The sequence below is a fragment of the Macaca thibetana genome, chromosome 18 (assembly GCF_024542745.1).
Source record: "Macaca thibetana thibetana isolate TM-01 chromosome 18, ASM2454274v1, whole genome shotgun sequence".
Classification (NCBI taxonomy): Eukaryota; Metazoa; Chordata; class Mammalia; order Primates; family Cercopithecidae; genus Macaca; species Macaca thibetana.
The window spans coordinates 63,190,918-63,209,043 of NC_065595.1; the positions used below are offsets into that span (position 1 = coordinate 63,190,918).

The 18,126-nt window shown below is 39.2% G+C and overlaps 1 protein-coding gene across 17 annotated transcripts in view; it reads right to left on the reverse strand.

The window, feature by feature from the left end:
• Positions 1-18,126, reverse strand: part of DLGAP1 (DLG associated protein 1) — a 959,039-nt gene that overhangs the window by 224,142 nt on the left and 716,771 nt on the right. For all 17 annotated transcript variants that reach the window (XM_050767436.1, XM_050767440.1, XM_050767437.1 and 14 more), the window contains 2 exons: positions 9,436-9,613; positions 2,956-3,196 (listed from right to left, as the gene is read on the reverse strand). In XM_050767436.1, coding sequence (XP_050623393.1) covers positions 2,956-3,196; positions 9,436-9,613 — 419 coding nt within the window. The remainder of the gene's footprint in view (positions 1-2,955; positions 3,197-9,435; positions 9,614-18,126) is intronic.

Sequence of the window (18,126 nt, forward strand, 5' to 3'; positions counted from 1 at the left end):
CTGCTAAACCGAGATGTGCATCTGACCCGTGCATCTGGGGAAATCAATCAAATTAGAGCAAAGTCATTTCCCAATTTTCAAAGATGAGTGTTTTCTTTCAAAAATTAGTAGGTCCCGTAAGAAAATCAATTTTCTGCATTTTTCTACAGGAAATTATATTTGATTCAATGTAAAAAGGAAACGAGGAAGAAAATTAATATGACAGTACCGAGATCATGTGAGAAAACGAGAAGGAAATGCGTGTGTGTGTGTGCGTGTGTGTGTGTGTGTGTGTGAGAGAGAGAAATAGCATACAGGAGTAGTAGGAAGGGCAGAATAAAGGGCATAGACCCTTATCATATCATAAAATAATGAATTTTTAAAGAACAAATTCATGTCATAGAGAAACTATGAAAGATAATATTGGAAAAATATCCTATGTGCTTACTTAGTTAATCTACTGTAATGGTTTAGTACTTAAAACTGTTTATGTTTCCACGCCTGTGAAGATGACACATTATGTTTAGTTTAATGATTCTAGGTGAAGTACAGCTGCCCTGTGCAAACACTCGGCATTTTATCCATCACGAACCCCAGGGGCAAGTCACACCTTTCTGCCCTTAAATCCTTGCAGGGGCAGCCAAGCCTGGAGCCTTCCCCAGGAGAGCTGCAGGTGGAGGTGGCTCCGTACTTAGGCTGCGATTCATAGAGCCCAGGAAGAAGCGAACGCGATCCCGTCTCTGCAGCTGGATTCACTTCTCCCCGTTTTGGGTGTTTTCCCACATAGCATTTCTGGCTAAAGCCCTTTAGATTCAACTCAGATTCAAAATGGAACAACACGAGACACCCTCCCAGGGCTCATTCATCTCCTGCCCTGATAGGCTTGTTGGATTTCAGAAAATACTACAAACATGACAAATAGTTCTGTATATAAGTATTTCTCATGCAATATTTGGGATATACCTATCTAGCAGAATTATTCACTCTTTACTACAAACATGACAAATAGTTCTGTATATAAGTACTTCTCATGCAATATTTGGGATATACCTATCCAGCAGAATTATTCACTCTTTACCTGAAATTGAAATTTAACTGGACGACCTAGATTTTATTTGGCAACTCTATTGCTTGAGCTCTGGGAGCCTCCAGAGTATCTGAGAAATGTCTTAGGACGGCAGACCCCTGTGTGTTTGGAGTGAAGAGCATGGGACAGGCGCTGATGCAGGAAGTATAAGTAAAATGACAAAAACACGCAAATCCAAATCCGACAGGTGAGCAGAGAAAAACCATTCCAAGTCTTTTGCTACTTTATCCGCAACACTGTTTCCTGAGGGTAAAGGAGTGAGCCAGCAGCCCTTTCCTTCCTGACTGTTCTCCTGAGAGCACCCCTTGTGACTTCTGGGCCAGAATCTGCATTTTACATATTTAAGGAACGATTTCAACTAGCAGGCAATGAGTTCATCATACAGAAGAATGGACCAGACACTGGGAACGGGTTGTGTGTTGGGTTGGGGTGGTGAAAATGGGACACACCAAAAGACATAATGATACACTACAGGGACAGGGCAGACCTTCCAAATCACACTGCATGAATGCAAACACACACAAACATGCTCATGGTTGATTTTTCAAAATAAATTATTTTTTTCTCTTCATAAATAACTCTCATTTAATTTATTAATCTGTGGCTGTTCTTGGAGAATTTCCTAGTGATCAAGAACATACGGACATCCACCATCTCTGGTCTGGAGGTAGGCAGCCAGGGTCTGAGCTGTTGGGCTCCCTGCTGAGCTGCCTGGCCAATGCAAGGTCTGGAAGCATCTCTTCTCTTAACACTGAGATCTCAGTCTGCGGTGGTCAAGAATGAACTCCTCTTGTTTAACCCGTATATTTATTTTAAATAAAACTATCACCTCAATTCCATATATCTAGGATTTTAACTTGGATTTGAGGACCTTTTAACTCTTAAGCCTGCAAAAGTTCTAGACTGAATGATAATTACTGACATTTGATGCACCTAGCACTAAAATGGAATGATATAATATTCTGACACAGGCTTTTCTTTCTAATTTATTCATCATTATTTATCTTGAGTCTAAGTTTGATGATCTTCTTGTAGAATGTTCTATATTGAAGTTATGCTGAGTTCAATCATAAAGTTAAGCCTAGTTAAACAGTGGGATTTTCTTTTTGGAACTCAAATGTTATATATATAATACATATGCACACATTGTCATACATAGCCCACGGCTATATTATTATGCAGGTTCCAGTGTCACGGAAACTCGTTAAGCTTTTCTGTGTCTCTGTGCCTAAAATCTACTGACAAAAATACAGTTTAACCACACACACTTAAATACAGTTTAGAGGGAAAAGGAGGTGCTATTTATACGGGATAGATAGAAGTTTTAAAAGAGTGAAATAAATCTGCTTTCTGTTAAAATAAAACTCATAAAATGTGCGATCGATATTATGGGTCATCCATTTCTTCCTTCTTATTTCTCACAGTGATATTTCAGGTCTTTTGGGATAGTCACTTTGTGGCTATCTTGGAATAAAACAGTCATTTCAATTCTGTGATGGGTCATAAGTAGGGTGTCTGGTTCATTTAGGGTCACAGCCCTAAAAGGCCAAGCCTAATCACTGGGAGTAGGAGCTGGCAGGGATCAGCTCCTAGGACCTGTGTGGGCATTTTGGAAGTCCCTCCCCGCTGGGCTGCGCTGTCCCTCCCTCATGGTGCTGTAGTTGCAGTTTCCCCTGCGGGTGCCAGAGATGGAGTTGGGAAGGTGGTGTGGGAGAGTGGCCAGAGGCGGGGATAGAGGCAGATAGGGAAGAAAAACCTTTGGTTTGTAGGACATGGGTGGTATCTTGTTCCTGGCAACTATGCATGATGACAGCAAGGGCACAGTCTTTGGGGACAGTCATGCCGTAGCCAGCACAGAGGCCAGGCTGGCTGCGGGCCTGCACACTCACCCGTGCTGCTCTGGATGGTCCTAACGGTGGTGGTGGTGCGCGGTGGCGAGGACGACCTCAGGGACACGCACTCGTCGTCCTGGGAGCAGCCTTTCTCGATGGCCCGCACATAGCTGTGGCTCCGCATGCGGAAGCAGCCGGGCATGGGCAGGTCCAGCGCCTCCACCGCCTGCGACTCCAGCTCGCTGAACACGGACTCGCACACAGACTCAAACTGCCCGTTCACTTCCATCTCGCTCACCTGCGGACAGACACACGCGTTGAGACACTCGCCTCCACCTGGTGGAGGACCAACCTCTCCAAGCATCTGCGAACTTCAATCCCCAGAAGAAAAAGCAGCGTCTGGTTATGTTAAGCTCAAATGCATTTTATTTCCTTTCTGTTACAGGCTATAATTGAATGGCATCCAGTTTATAATTCCAAAAATAGGTTCCCTTTTTTTTTTTTTTGTATTTTTAGTAGAGACAGGGTTTCGCCATGTTGGCCAGGCTGGTCTTGAACTCCTGACCTCAAGTGATCCACCTGCCTGGGCCTCCCAAAGTGCTGGGGTTACAGGCATGAGCTGTCACCATCAGCCTTGATTACATTTTAAAGAAAAAGGGCATTGTTTGTAGAATGCAAGGAAATGTGGGGCTTATTCCAATGCATGATGTTCTTATTTATAAACGCAAACTTGAAGAAGAATTTTATCAGTCCATTGTCAGAGTTCATGTATTTTGGTATAACTTTTTAGCACAAACATTTTAGAAACGAGTATTTTTACAGTGCCTTTTGAAGTAACTAGTTTGTCAAATAATTTCAGTGTCAAGCTTAATTTAGTGCAAGGTATGGAAACATGCCCTATATTTTCTGGCAAGATACTCACATTTTTCACAAAAATAGACTAAACTCAGATATGTCAAAATCTTGAAAAGCGCCATCAAGATTTTCAAACTATTTACCAGTTTCAGTCTTCTTTACAAAAAGCCCATATGGGCTGAGTGTGGTGGCTCACACTTATTACTTTGGGAGGCTGTGGCAGGAGGATCACTTCAGCCTGGGAGGTCGAGGCTGCAGGAAGCCCTGATTGTACCACTGCATTCCAGCCTGGGCCACAGAGAGAGATCTTGTCTCAACAAACGAACAACAACAAAAAAAGCTGATATGATTCATAAATTGTTTATTAATGTATTTTTAAAATTTGCTACAGAAATATTTGGTGTAATTGGAAAAAAATCTTTGAAATGGGGGCCCTCTTTTTTTGAAGAATAAGTTTTTATTGATTTATATTCCTCCTGTATATAACTTATATTAGGTTTGAGCCCCACTTAAGAAACAACATTCCTGACTAGATGTTCCAGTAACTTCTCACTTTTTAGTTGACTTGCTAGAGATTTGGGAGCATCCTCAATTTTCTGTTACCTTCCAGGACATCTTATCTGTATTTTCCTAATATCAAATTCATGAGGCACTGAGAATTAAACAAATTAAACTACAATTGGGTTTTGAACGCTTACTGAAAACTATTACAATTTTTGGCTGTCTCCTCATTTTGTATTATCTGAAGTTGTGCTCCGGTAATGACTAATTTATTTAAACTTCAGATAAAAGTGACCAATTACCTTAAGGCATATCAATAGAAAGAGACATGCATTGTTTAATAATAATTCTTTACAGTTTAAAAATGCTATTTTCACATTCTTCATCTAATTTGTTATGTGAAATCCCTGCACATTTTCCAGGATAATAACTATGTGTGTCCATATTAGAAAATTATATCTCTATATATCCTTGTTTTTAAAGAAATACATGGACATACATTTAGAGGTAAAGGAATGTATCTGCAGCTATCAAATGGAGCGAGAGAGAGAAAGACTGAGCAAGTGAGCCAATATCTCAACAATTCATACATTTCAATCTGGGTCAAGGATATACAGGAGTCTTTGTATTACATGTGTCACTCTTTTTTAAGGTTGCAATTATTTCAAAGCCAAAAATAAAGCAAATATATATGTGTGTATGTCTATATACATCTGCACATGTATGGGTGTATATATATATAGACATATGTAATATATGTATATATGTATATAATTTATTCATTTTTTCCCCCTTTTAATCAACATACCAAACTTTACAAAGAGATAACAAACTATCTCTGTCAAGGTAACAACCATTAAACTCGGATGACTATCTTTCTAGATAGTATATATGTCCCCTCTTCTACTTTGTATAAAACTTGAATTACATAGTAAATATAATTCTGCAACTTGTTGGTTTTTTTCCTTAACCCTCTAGGTTAAACTTACATTCTTTTTTCTTTTTGTTTTTGGGGATAGGGTCTTGCTCTGTCACCCAGGGTGGAGTGCAGTGGCACGAAGAAGACTTACTGTAGCCTCAACTTCCTGCGCTCAAGCAATCCTGCTGACTCAGTTTCCTGGATAACTGGGACTACAGGTCTGCGCCACCATGCCTGGCTATTTTTTTTTTTGTAGAGACAGGGTTTCGCCATGTTGCCCAGGCTGGTCTCAAACTGCTGGTCTCAAGCCATCAAGCCATCCTCCCAACTCCACCTCCCAAAGTGCTGGGATTACAGGTGTGAACTATGGCTCCTGGCTAAACTTATGTTCTTCATAGAATTCTTCTTCATTCCCTTTTATCCTTTTATTTTCATTATACACAGATACAGAAAACCATACAAAATAAATATATAACTTAATGAATTATAATAAGGCAAACACCTTGGAACCACTACCCAGATCAAGAAACAAAACTTTTCCAGACACCCTAGAAGCCCTCCACATGCCCCAATATTCACAATCTCTGCTGTCTCTCTAATAGTACTTAACTAATACCCTGAGTTTTATTGCGTTTACTTTCGTGCATTTCTTTATGTTTTTTTTTTTTTTTTCACCCAAGTGTGCATCCCTGGGCTCTGGTTTGTCTTACCCATTTAAAAAATCTGATAGATTTTAAAATTCACCTTTAACATACACTTATTTTGATTTATCTATTGAGAATCTAGGTTGTTTGCCCCATAGAGGTTCCCGTAGTCTGGATTTTGCTGATTTCATACTCATGGTGGAGTTCATCATGTTCCTCTGTATTTTGTATTGCCTGAAAATTGGAATCCAGATTCAGAGATTTGATCAGATGCAGGTTCAATCTTTCTGGCAAGGCTAGAGGTCATGTGCTTATTTCATCAGGAGGCACATTATGTCTAGTTTGTCTGTCTTTTATGTTGTTAGGAGTTATCTATGCTCAATGCCTAGATCTGTTAGTACTTGGGAGTTGTAAAATGCAATATTCTATAATTACTTTTACAACTACTAGTTGGAATATTCTCTTACACATTATTTGTTTACTTAATGATTTAGTTCATATAGCAATGGTAGGATAAATGCCTGATTTCCCCTCTTTATTTACTAATTTTCAAGATAAATTTTTTTTCTCTTATATTCCATATGTAATCAGTTTTTAAAAATATCACATTAACTCATAGATTTAAAAATATTTGATGGTTTTCAGTTAATTGAAATAATTATCCTTAGTGAACTCAAATTTGTGCCATCTTTCATCAGTGGGAGCCTTTTAGGTTGGTTTGGGGGTCTTTTTGACATGAAAGTAGTAATCTTTGAGAACTTCTTTGATATCTGGTATGACAAAATATTCTAAACTCCACTTAAACCTTTCCTGCCCAGTCCTGGAATCAGTATGTTTCTGAAAAGCCCTTTCTTTTTTTAGTGGGAAATGGTTTCACAAGAACACAATCTGGGTACTAGGAAGATACGCTGTCATTGCTACTGGGTTAATCACTGTTCTTAGGTCTTTTCAGTGGGAAGAACTAGGATATAAATACTATAGGGTTCTTATGCAACCTCTTCTATATATGTTTATTCTTAGATATTTATTCCATACTGAGAATCTTGGTTCTCAAGGACACAGGAGATGATGGAATTGGAATATTCTATAACTATCCATTTACTTTATCCCATAATATATGCACAGAAAACATTACTAATACTACCCCTGCCCACATATGATTAAAGAGCTAACAATTTCATTTTATATGTGGTCCCTCTATTCTTTTCTCATTTTTAAATAATTGTGCTGTATTTATATCATCAGAGCAAATAAACCTATTATGCTCCCCAACCAGTGAATGCTCATTTAGTCTTAGTTCTACACATAATTGTGTTTAATGTTTGCTACTACAGGTGGTCCATGACTAATGATGGTTTGACTTATGCTTTTTCTACTTTATGATGATACAAGATTGATATGTATTCAGTAGAAACTGTACTTTGAATTTTGAATTTAGATCTTTTTCTGGGCTGTTGATATGTGGTTTAGTATTATCTCGAGATTCTGGGTAGGTGCTCAGCCATGCAATTACAAGGGTAAACAACTGATACTCCAAAGTGTACTGTGTTGCCAGTCCAGCGTTTTTTGGATATTGTGTCTTTTGTTTTCACATCCATCATGTTTACAAAATGCCCATTTTTGAGTTATGGTATTTTCAACTTACAATGGGTCTATCAGGGAAGTAAGTAGAGGAGCATCTGTAGTTCTTATGTCTGCTCATTCATATGGCTGGTTTAAAGCTCATTGTCTAGTGCATTTCTCAGAATGTGTTCATGGAATCAATATTCTTTGCATGCATCCATGCTTATAACAGTTTGTACCTTTTATACTTGAAAGTCAGTTTTTCTAGATATAAAAATCTTTGATTCACATATTTTTCCTTGAGTGTATTAAAATGCTACACACATCATTTTCTTCCAGCATAAACCATTGTTGTTAAAGGGTCCAATGGTAACTCAGTTTTCATTTTATTAAGTCAGTTGCTCTTTTTGTCTAGAAATTCAAAGTGTTTTTTAAAAAATTCTTTAAAGTCTTGTAATTTTACCAGAATATGCCCTGATGTTGATTGCTTTGGGTCAATTTCTCAGGTACATGGTGTGTTTACATGGTATGTTCTTCCACTATGTAGCTCCAACTCAACTTTTTATTTCAGGAAAGTTTAAAAAAATTCATTGTTTTTCTTACTTTTTCTGTTCCATTGATTTTCTTCTGAAGGGACTTCTATTATCTGTATGTCTAATGTTCTTGGTCTGTTTTTGATATTTGTCAATTTCTCTTTAATTCTTTCTAACTCTTGATTTATGTTCTCTGTTTTCTCTCTCTCTCTCTCTCTCTCTCTCTCTCTCTCTCTCTCTCTTTTAAGAGATAGGGTCTAGCTCTGTTGCCCGGGCTGGAGTGCAGTGGTGTGATCATAACTCATTATTATAACTCATTATCATTACCATCACCACCACCATCACCATTACTATCACTACCACTACCACTGCCATCACCATCATTACCACCACCATCATTACCAACACCATCAACATCATCACCACCATCACCATCACTATCATCACTGTTACCACCATCACCATCACCACCACCACCATCACTATCACAACCGCCACTGCCACCCGTTACCATCACCACCACCACCATTATGATCATCACCACCACCACCACATCACCACCACCACCATCACCACCACCATCATCACATCACCACCACCACCATCACAATCACCACTGCCATTACTGTTACCATCACTGTCACCACCATCACCATCATCACTGCCACGACCATCACCACCACCATCACCATTACTATCACTACCACTACCACTGCCATCACCATCATTACCACCACCATCACTACCAATACCATCACCATCATCACCATCACCATCACTATCATCACCATCACTGCCATCATTATCACCAACACACCAACATCACCACTATGGTCACCACCACCATCAGTAACATTAATTCTCACCTTGATGATCACAGTGTCTTCCAAACTAGCCTCTCTGCTTCTAGTTTCTCATTTTCTCCAATCTTTCCTATGTTTTTTTTGCCAGATTAATTATCCTACATCAAAGTTAGATTCATATCTCTTGCTTGCTTAAAAGTCAAAGTTTTCTTTTTTTTTTTTTTCTTTTTTCTTTTCTTTTAATTGAGAAAGAGTCTTACTAAGTCACCCAGGCTGGAGTGCAGTGACATGATCTCGGTTCACTGCAACCTTCGCCTCCCAGTTTCAAGTGATTCTCTCGCCTCAGCCTCCAGAGTAGCTGGGATCAGAGGTGTGTGCCACCATGTCAGGCTTACTTTTGTATTTTTACTAGATACAGGGTTTCACCATGTTGGCCAGGCTGATCTTGAACTCCTGATCTCAAGTGAATTTCCAAGGACCCTCTTCATTGTGCTTTATCCACCTATACAGGGCCCCACCTCCTGGCAGACCATTGATACCGGGGGCTTACTGTGGCTGAACACATGGCATGCTCTTTGCACCACTTGACTGGACCTCCTGTCTGAGGACCCAATGGTCTCCTGGGTGAGCGACTGCCTCCCTAACTCACGCCCTCTCAGTTCTCGCTAACCTTCCTGCCGCTAATGGCTCCTGACCACCGCTGCCCTGACGGCCCTCACCTGGCTGATGGTGCTCATGGCTCGCATGTAGCTCTCATTCCTGGAGCGGAACTTTGGTGATGTGAGCAAGCCTGCAGGGTCGAGGCTGTCCAGGCTCCGGTTGATGGAGACTTCACTCACTGCCCTCAGGTAACTATGACTCCGGATCTGGAGTTTGGGTGAGTGTTCATTGGAGATTCTGGAAGGGAACAATGGAAAAGGTACATTAGTCACATTCCAAAATGCAGGAAACAATAAGATATGGCACTACTGTCATTTATGCGGCACCCTAAATACTGGGACAAATGACGTAGATGCCCTTCTATGATTGCTAAACTCCCCCACAGTGTCTCAGAAGGAAGAACTTTTGACAGGAAATCATCAAGATCTGATGACATTAGAGAGCAATTAACATTCTCTTCAACCATGAACTAATTGCCTCATTCACATTTTCCTAGCCACCCTAGGAAGCAGATAATAAGCAGCAATTGTCTTGCCCTGGAATTCTGACTTGTGTAATTTGTAAAGCTTTTCTTTGTACCTATTTCTCTCTTGTGGTCATCTTTTTGTGTTTGGACAGTAAGTTTTAACAGTAAGTGGGTATATATCTATATCTACATTTTTATCTATCCATTTTCCTTCCTCCCTTCCTTCCTTCCCTCCTTCCTTCCTCCCTTCCTTCCTTCCCCCCTCCCTCCCTTCCTCCCTCCCTCCCTTCCTTCCTCCCTCCCTCCCTTCCTTCCTCCCTCCCTCCCTCCCTTCCTTCCTTCTATCCAATCTTTAACTCTCTAATAGAGTTGAGATTGAACTTCGTGAACAGACCTTACACCTTAGCCATTAAAAAGGCATACCTCTCAATCTTTATATGTAAACACAAGTCACTACACACTTTGTACTCTTTGGATTTATTCTAGGATGCATTGTAAAATTATAAAAGTAGAAAATGCTAATTGCAAATAGACAAGCTATACAGATGTGCACAAAGTGGAAGGCGGGTCCCCCTGTCTCTCCTTGTTCCTGTATGTAGAATTACATACCCTTAAAAGAACTACTCATAGCAGTTTGGGGTATATTCTTCCTCAGTCTTTCTATTCATATATAATCAACTTAATGTTCATTATTTTATTTTATTTTTTGAGACAGAGTCTCACTCTGTCATACAGGCTGGAGTGCAGTGGTGAGATCTTGGCTCACTGCAGCCTCTGCCTCCTGGGTTCAAGCAATTCTCGTGCCTCAGCCCCTGAATAGCTGAAACAACAGGCACATGCCACCATGACCGGCTAATTTTTGTACTTTTTGTAGAGATGGGGTTTTTCTGTATTGGCCAGGTTGGTCTTGAACTCCTGGCCTCAAGTAACGTGCCTGCCTTGGCCTCCCAAAGTGTTGGGATTAAAGGTATGCGACACTGTGCCCGGCCAATGTTAGTCATTTTTAAAGTTTGTTTTCACATGGGATTAGTGTGATTTTTCTTTCTTTATTAGATTTCTTTAATTTTGGCTGTAACATTGTTCCTAATAAATTAAAGTTGATAGGGAAAAAGATATATGCCTCCACAGCTGCTATTATTTATCATCCTAGCCAGTGAAATTAGAAAATTTTAAAAAATAAGTAATATAAATATTTTAAAGAGATATAAGTTTTGAGTATTTATAGATTATGCGATCAATTATCTGTAAATTAAGAGAAAATCAAATGAAAGACCATGAGTGCTTTTAAGGGAAATCCTCAAGGTAGCTAGATATAAGGTAGCAATACATAAATTAACAGCTTTTCCATGTAATATCAAATAAAATTTTAATGAAAAAATTCCCTTTAAAATTGCAAAACAAAGAATACACAGAAATTACAAAAAAGAAATGTATCGGAATTTTATGAAGAAAATGATAAAATTTATGGAAGGCAATAAATAAGTGCTAAATTAATGCGAAAAACCTCCACAACAAGTTTCCTGTAAAAAAACTTAAATTTTTCCTAAATTTATCTATAAATTTAAGGTAATTGCAACAAAAATCTCCATATAAATTTTACCTGTTTTCTATTTTTGAGATGGAGTTTCACTCTGTCGCCCAGGCTGGAGTGCAGTGGTGTGATCTCGGCTCACTGCAACCTCCACCTCCTGGGTTCAAGCGATTCTCCTGCCTCAGCCTCCCGAGTAGCTGGGATGACATGCGCACGCCACCACGGCTGGCTAATTTTTGTATTTTATTAAAGATGGGTTTCACCATGTTGGCCCATCTGCTCTCAAACTCCTGACCTCAAGTGATCTGCCCACCTTGGCCTCCCAAATTGTTGGGATTACAGGCATAAGCCACTGCCCCATAAATCTCCATAGAAATTTTACTCAAATCTAACAAACTCATTTTAAAGTTTATATGAGGTTCAGAGCAGCATTATTCATATCAGACAAAAGGTGGAAGCAACTCAAATGTCTATCTAATGCTGAATAGATGAAATGTGGTAAAATAACTATTTGGCTAAGAAAAGGAATGAAGTATTGATACATGCTACAATATAGATCTTTGAGAGCATCATGCTAAGTGAAAGAAGCCACATATTGCAAAAGATCACGTATTACATGATTGCACTTACATGAAATGTCCAGAATAGGCAAATTGCTAAAGACAGAAAGTAGATGAGTGGTTGACTAGAGCTCGGTGGGGAAAGCACAGGAAGATGGTGGCATTAGAAAGTGATGTCTAAAGAGTATGGAGTTTCTCTTTGCAGTGATAAAAAGGTTCTAAAATTAGTTATAGTGTCGGTTGCACAACTCTGTGAATATGCCAAAATCATTAAATTGTACACTTGAAAAGGGTGAATTATATGGTATGTGTATTATATTTCAACAAAACTGTTGTAAAAAATTACGTGAGTCCTCAAAATAATCAGATTTTCTTACGAAGGGAGTTTAGAGGGTAGACTAAACTGGGCAACACTAGAGAAAGAAAGCCAGTCAAGGTGGTTGCAATGTTGCTATAATCTAAACAAGGGAAAAGGGCTCAGTTAAGTATTAGTGGTAGTAGAGAGGAAGAGACAGATTTGAGAATCCACATGAAAATTAAATGCAGATGATGAGTAAGGAGGTCTAAAGGTTCTAAGAAGAGCCAGAAAATAAAAATAAATAAAAAAACAAGGGGAGGAATGCCCTTTATCAGATCTAAGCTATATTTCATATTTTATTTTTATTTATTTTTTGAGATGTAGTCTCACTTTATCGCCCAAGCTGGAGTGCAGTGGTGTGATCTCAGCTCACTGCAATCTCTGCCTCCTGGGTTCAAGTGATTCTCCTGCCTCAGCCTCCAGAGCAGCTGGGATTACAGGCACATGCCACCAAGCCCAGCTAATTTTTGTATTTTTGTAGAGAAGGGGTTTCACCATGTTGGCCAGGCTGGTCTCGAACTCCTGACCTCAAGTGATCTGCCCGCCTCGGCCTCCCGAAGTGCTGGGATTACAGGCGTTCGCCACCACACCTGGCCTCGGCTATACTTTATAGCTGCAATGATGAAAAAGGGTCATGTTGGTAAAGGAAATCGGTAGAATAAAATAAGGACTCCAGAAACAGGACTAAGTATGTATTTGAATATAATATATTGCAAACGTGGCAGTTGGAATAGGCAAGGAAAATTGTTTTTAATTGTATTTAATAATGGAGTTAGACCCTTTTTGCATCCACTTGGGGAAAAATGAATTCCTACTAAGCATATAGATTAAAAATAATATTTTAAAAATGTAAAGTTCTCCAATAAAATATAGATTATATTTTATAATCTCAATTTCTATACTTAAACAATTTAAAGAGAAATTTATCAACGTTTTATGAATTAAAAAAAAACCTATAAAGCCTTATGGAAGGCAATAAGGAAGACCTAAAGAAATGCAAAGCAATGTGGTAGAGAAAGACTTTAGAAGCATCGTGGTAAACTTAGACGCCATAAAGGGAAAGGTTAATGAATGGAAGTACATAAAAATTTAACACTTTTGTTCAGCCAAAGGTCCTGTCAACGATGTTAAGAAAAATAGTCATTGAGTATGAGAACAGATTTGCAACACTAAGCAGCAAAAAGGGTCCACATGCATAATATTTAAATTAGTAAGATGAATAAAAAATATGCAATCAACACAATGAAAAATGGTCAAAGCCTATAAAGAGGGAATCATAAGAAAAGAAATATGTAAGTTCACAGGAAAGTAACTTTATATATCACCAAGCATATGACAAAATGCTCGATCTCACTAGTAATTAGAGAAATGTGGATTTTAAAAAACATACATTTACACATTACATTCATGTACATCCATCTCGATGTCCTCAAATTGTAAAGATATTCCCTATATTCTAAGTATCCTCTTAGTAGCAATGTATACGATTGCATCTATTCTTAAAGCTTGTATGGAATTACTTACATGTAACAGCCCAAAACTATTCTTAGTAATACTAAACCCTGAGAATGTGATAAGCAACCACTTTTTGCAGCTGCACTGAGGGAGAAACCAAATTAAGACAGATCTAGAATATAACATCAACAGTAAATCTCTTATTGCATTTTACTGTTACAAAAGATAAACTAGGCCGGGTGCGGTGTGGCTCACACCTGTAATCCTAGCACTTTGGGAGGCTTAGGTGGAAGGATCACTTGAGCCCAGACCAGCCTGGGAAACACAGTGAGGCCCTGTCTCTATATTTTAATATAAAAAAAGTAAAAGAAAAAAAACTGTTGTAGAAATGTGCCCTTTAGATCCTTCAAGTAGTGGTCAAACATGAAAATAGCTTTGCCAGGTCAAGGTAATACTTTCCATGTGTTATGTGCTATTTTGGTGATTCTGACTGCGTCGCTTTATAACACCAATGCCCAAAATTTCAACCAACAAACTGAAAAATTCATTTTCCTTTTAAGATCTTTTTTTTCTTTTAAGAAAAAGAGAGCCATAGCTGGAAGCATTCATAAACTAAAGTTCACTTCTCCTTAGAACTTGCGCGTTAGATGACAAATGTGTTTCTTTGGCTGTTTTGCAACCTGACCCAGAGCAATGATATTGCCAACATAAATGATGATGCCATTGCAAATGTTATCAGGGCAGTGACGGGAGTGGCTGTTTCATAAATGGTGTACATTCAAAGAAGAAGTGAAAGTCCAGCATTTTGAAAAATGAGTGTCTGCTGGCTGAGATGGGGAAACGAGGCATCATTGCAACAATCATTCACTCTGGCCACTCGTCATGAAATAAGGCATAATTCCCAAATTTCAAAGTGAAACATCATTCAGAAGGAATTGAATAGTTCTTCTTTGGTGAGTCATTCCTGATAAAACAATGCATACATTAATAACACACAAAATGTAAGGAAAGGAACTATTTTATCTCGTCCACTTACAGAACAGAGCCTTCTGCTATCAATATAAAGGTTACTATATGCCCATGTGCTCCGGATGCAGAAACACTCATTAAAGAAACACCAAAATAGTATATCGATGACTTTATCTTCACCTCAAAAGAAAGCTGATCTGCTCAGAAGAAAGAGAGTGTGCATATTCAGAAACATTAACTCTCTCATGTTAGATGAATTATTTTCAACATTGGTCTAACAAAATGATGCTCTTCTTTTCCCACTCTTCTCCCTAAATTACTTATGCTAAGTTAACTTTTTCTAGCTTATTAGAACTAAAGTGAGATCTTGATTTTGTTGGGCTGGTAGGTCCCATTCATTATCATGTCTTTAAAGTACAAGCAATGATGGGAAGTTCTTAGGTGACAGTGAGCCAACCACACAAACAAGCTTGACCCTTTGTATCTGGAAGGCTGCCATTGCAAAGAAGAGCATGTGCAGTAATCGTCAGACCACAAAGCTTTAAACCAATGTCTCAAAAGACAAAATGACTAACTTTGTAACATATTACTACTGAAAATAACTTCAGATGGTTGCGATGTTTTTTTCCCCCAAAGAAGGAAATGCTTCCAGGTTATTGAATCCAGTGGGAGAATCTTTGGAGGTGATGGACCATCTTATGGAGCCATCTGCACCTTAAGTTTTGTTCATTTTCATGTTGTCTTCTCTCTGACTTACAAAAGTATTGGAATATAAGGCTCTTCCATGGGACCCAGAGGAAACATCTTATGGCCTCAGGAGGTTAATCTAACTTTACTGTATTTCAAAAATGAAAGTATTTGGCCTTGGTCATGACACTTTTATCAAATCATACTCATAAACATTAATGGCTTGAACTGAGAGGCTTTGATCCCTTGGGCTTTGGTGTGGAAAATGGTACTTAGTAGGTGACAGTTCTCTGTTTAGTTTCAGGGAATCCAACACGGGGCATTTTACTAGTCAATCTGCTTTGGTAAAACGAAGCCTTTCTTTTCAGTAACCTTAACTATAATGGCTTTATAATCCGTATAGAAGTATAACTTTCATTAAAGTTGTTTACTTTTGTACTTGCCTCTTGAGTTATTTCTACTTTATAATAATACCTGACATTTGTTACCATTTATCCAATGCCTGGCTACCGTTAATACTACCTTATAGATAAAGAAACTGTGACTTTGAAAGATCACATCGTGTTGAAGGTAATTCCAATGGAAGCTTGGCCTGTTAACTTCCACATTCCTATTCTGTCTTCTCCTCCTCCTCCTCCTCCCCCTCCTCCTCCTGCCCCTCCTCCTCCTCCTTTTTTTTTTTTTTTTTTGGACAGAGTCTTACTCTGTTGCCCAGACTGGAGTGCAGTGGTGCAGTCTCAGCTCACTGCAACCTCTGCTTCCTGGGTTAAAGTGATTCTCCTGCCTCAGCCTCCCGAGTAGCTGGGACTACAGGCATGTGCCACCATGCCTGGATAATTTTTGTATTTTTAGTAGAGATGTGGTTTCACCATATTGGCCAGGCTGGTCTCCTGACCTCGTGATCTGTCTACCTCGGCCTCTCAAAGTGCTGGGATTACAGGTGTGAACCACTGTGCCTGGCCTTCTTCTTCTTCTTTTTTTTTTTTTTAAATGAGACGGAGTGTTACTCTGTCACCCAGGCCAGAGTGCAGTGGCACGATCTCGACTCACTGCCACCTCTGCTGCCCAGGTTCAAGTGATTCTCCTACCTCAACCTCCTAAGTAGCTGGGATTACAAGCATGCGCCACCACACCCAGCTAATTTTTGTATTTTTAGTGGAGACAGGGTTTCATCATGTTGGCCAGGCTGGTCTCGAACTCCGGACTTCAAGTGATCCGCCTGCCTCAGCCTCCCAAAGGGTTGAGATTACAGGTGTGAGCCACCACGGCCAACTCATAAAGTTTTATTGTGATATAATTTATATACAGTACCATAAAAGTCACCCTTTTCAGTGATTTTTAGTATATTCATAGAATTATGCAACCATAATTACTACTGAATTCTAGAACATTTTCATTATCCCCCCTCCAATCTTATACCCATTATAGTCACTCTCCATTCTTCCCTAGCCCAAATCCCTCATCTACCCCTTGTCTCTATGCCTTTGCCTGTTCCGGACACTTCACATACATGGAATCATACAATCTGTGGCTTTTGGTATCTGTCTTCTTTAACTTAGCATGATATTTTCTTTCTTCCCTCCCTCCCACCCGCCCTACTTCCCTGCCTTCCTTCCTTCCCTCCCTCCCTCTCTCTCTCTTTCTTCTCTCTTTCTCTTTCTTTCTTCTCTCTCTCTCTCCCCCCCCCCCACCTCTCTCTTTGTCTCTTTCTTTCTTTTTTGAGATGGGTTCTTACTCTGCTGCCCAGGAGTGCAGTGGCATGACCACAGCTCACTGCAGCTTCCAACTCCTGAGCTTAAACAATCCTCCTACCTCAGCTCCCATGTAGTTGGGACTACATGTAGGTGCAAGCCACTGCACCCATCCCTAGCATGATGTTTTCAAGGTTCATTCATGTTGTAGCGTGTATCAGTACTTCATTCCTTTATATAGCTGAATAGTATTGCACTGTATGAATATATATAACAATCTGTCCATTCATCAGTTGATGGACAGTTGACTTGTTTTTATTTTTTGGCTATTATGAATAATGCTGTAATAAACAATCATGTATAAGTTTTTGTGTCAGCACATAAAAATTTTATAGGAAAACATTTGAGATAAATGAGCAAGAAATTTTACATTGGGGGGTGGGACTTCTGGAATGACAGAGAGGAATTAGGTTAACATATTGGCAAAACTATTAAAATCAACCATTCCTGAACTAAGTAACCAAAGGCAGAGAACAAACAAACTCATTTATCCAAGAAAAACTACTGATTTTAGATAAAAACAATGGGGTCTTTGGAGATTTAACTTGGGGATATGCACATTCCCCTGCCCCCCAGCTCTGGCATACTAGCTGTGAACAGATGGCAGCCTTGCAGCCAACAGAGGGGACACACCCTTTTGGAGTGCTGTTGAAACCACCATCTCCAGTGAACAGTTAATATTTTTACTGGTCTCACAGCTCCCCTCTAAAGAGATCCCGGGGCATTGGAACTATTTGATCTGATTGGAAGCTCTGTTCTGTGGAAAAGCCCTATCCCCAGGTTGTTATTGAAAACAATAGCCTGAAATGGTTAACACTGTAGCTATTTAAGGCTGCAGTTTCCCTTGGGGCATACAAGAACTTGACCCAAAATTTCAAAGAAATTATTGGCCAAAATTATTTACAGACTATTTTTATTTACAGACTCAGGGTCTAACTCAAAGCCACTTTCTGTCTGAAGCTCTCCCTAATGC